Here is a 1,248-nt window from a genome sequence, read left to right on the forward strand (position 1 = left end):
CAGAAAGAGAGTGAGACGCAGAATCTGTAGCTGGATCCAGGCTCGCAGCCGTCAACACAGAGCATGATGTGGGGCTTGAACTCACAAACCACGAGATCATGACCTGAGCCCGAGTCGGACGCTTAACCGACTGAGCCACCCAGGTGCCCCAAGAATTGTGGGGTTTTTTTTTAATTTTTATTTATTTATTTTGAGTGTGAGAGAGAGAGAAAGAGAGCAAGAGCAGGGGAGGGGCAGAGAGAGGGGGAGATAGAATCCCAAGCAGGCTCCACGTTTGTAAGCACAGAGCCCGACGCGGGGCTCGATCTCATGAACTGTGAGATCATGACCTGAGCCAAAATCAAGCTGAGCGCTTAACCGACTGAGCCACCCAGGTGCCCCAAGAATTATTATTATTTTTTTTTTTTTTCCATGACTGGGAAAATAACTTTATTTTCTTCGGGGGTGTGGACAGACGTCTAGTCTCAGAACTTCTGGAATTGCTTTTTGGTGCCAGCGGCCTTTGTGACTTTGAGCACGTTGAAGCGCACAGTCTTGCTCAAGGGCCGGCACTCGCCCACTGTGACAATGTCGCCAATCTGGACATCCCTGAAGCAGGGGGACAGGTGCACGGACATGTTCTTGTGGCGTTTCTCAAAGCGGTTGTACTTTCGGATATAATGGAGGTAGTCCCGGCAGATGACAATGGTCCTCTGCATCTTCATCTTGGTCACCACACCAGACAGAATCCGCCCTCGGATGGAGACGTTACCAGTAAAGGGGCATTTCTTGTCAATATAGGTGCCCTCAATGGCCTCCTTAGGTGTCTTGAAGCCCAAACCGATGTTTTTGTAGTATCACGGGAGTTTCTCCTTGCCAGTTTCTCCAAGCAGGACCCTCTTCTTATTTTGAAAGATGGTTGGCTGCTTTTGGTAGGCACGCTCAGTCTGAATGTCCGCCATCTTCCCGGCCGCCTGGAAAAAGGAAGGCCCCAAGAATTATTTTTAACGAAGTCGTTATTCCATATTGAATAATCTTAGAATCATGTGGACCCACAGTTGGTGTCACTACCCTTCTCCTTGTCTCTGTTTCCTCCTGTCTTCAGCTATAAAAGCCTTTCAAGCCAGAATCACTAGAATCATTTCACAGTCTAAAATGAGCACTATAGGCCTTGGTCTCCCACAGTCCAGACAGAGATAGACACGGAAGCCTCCTGCTTCAGTTGTTCGTTGTACCATATTGAGAAAACCACACAAGTGAAATCTTGAT

General features: G+C 48.2%; 1 protein-coding gene across 1 annotated transcript; it reads right to left on the reverse strand.

The window, feature by feature from the left end:
- Positions 1–412: 412 nt before the first annotated feature.
- On the reverse strand, positions 413–958 carry LOC102963581 (40S ribosomal protein S11-like). Its single transcript, XM_042974438.1, has one exon. The coding sequence runs from the start codon at positions 702–704 to the stop codon at positions 465–467; it is 240 nt and encodes a 79-aa protein (XP_042830372.1). The 5' UTR covers positions 705–958; the 3' UTR covers positions 413–464.
- Positions 959–1,248: the final 290 nt, after the last annotated feature.

This window comes from Panthera tigris, chromosome X (genome assembly GCF_018350195.1).
Source record: "Panthera tigris isolate Pti1 chromosome X, P.tigris_Pti1_mat1.1, whole genome shotgun sequence".
NCBI lineage: Eukaryota > Metazoa > Chordata > Mammalia > Carnivora > Felidae > Panthera > Panthera tigris.

Bases quoted from the DNA above. Each gene is read 5' to 3' on its own strand.
- LOC102963581 (XM_042974438.1), bottom strand. From the start codon at position 704: ATGAAGATGCAGAGGACCATTGTCATCTGCCGGGACTACCTCCATTAT.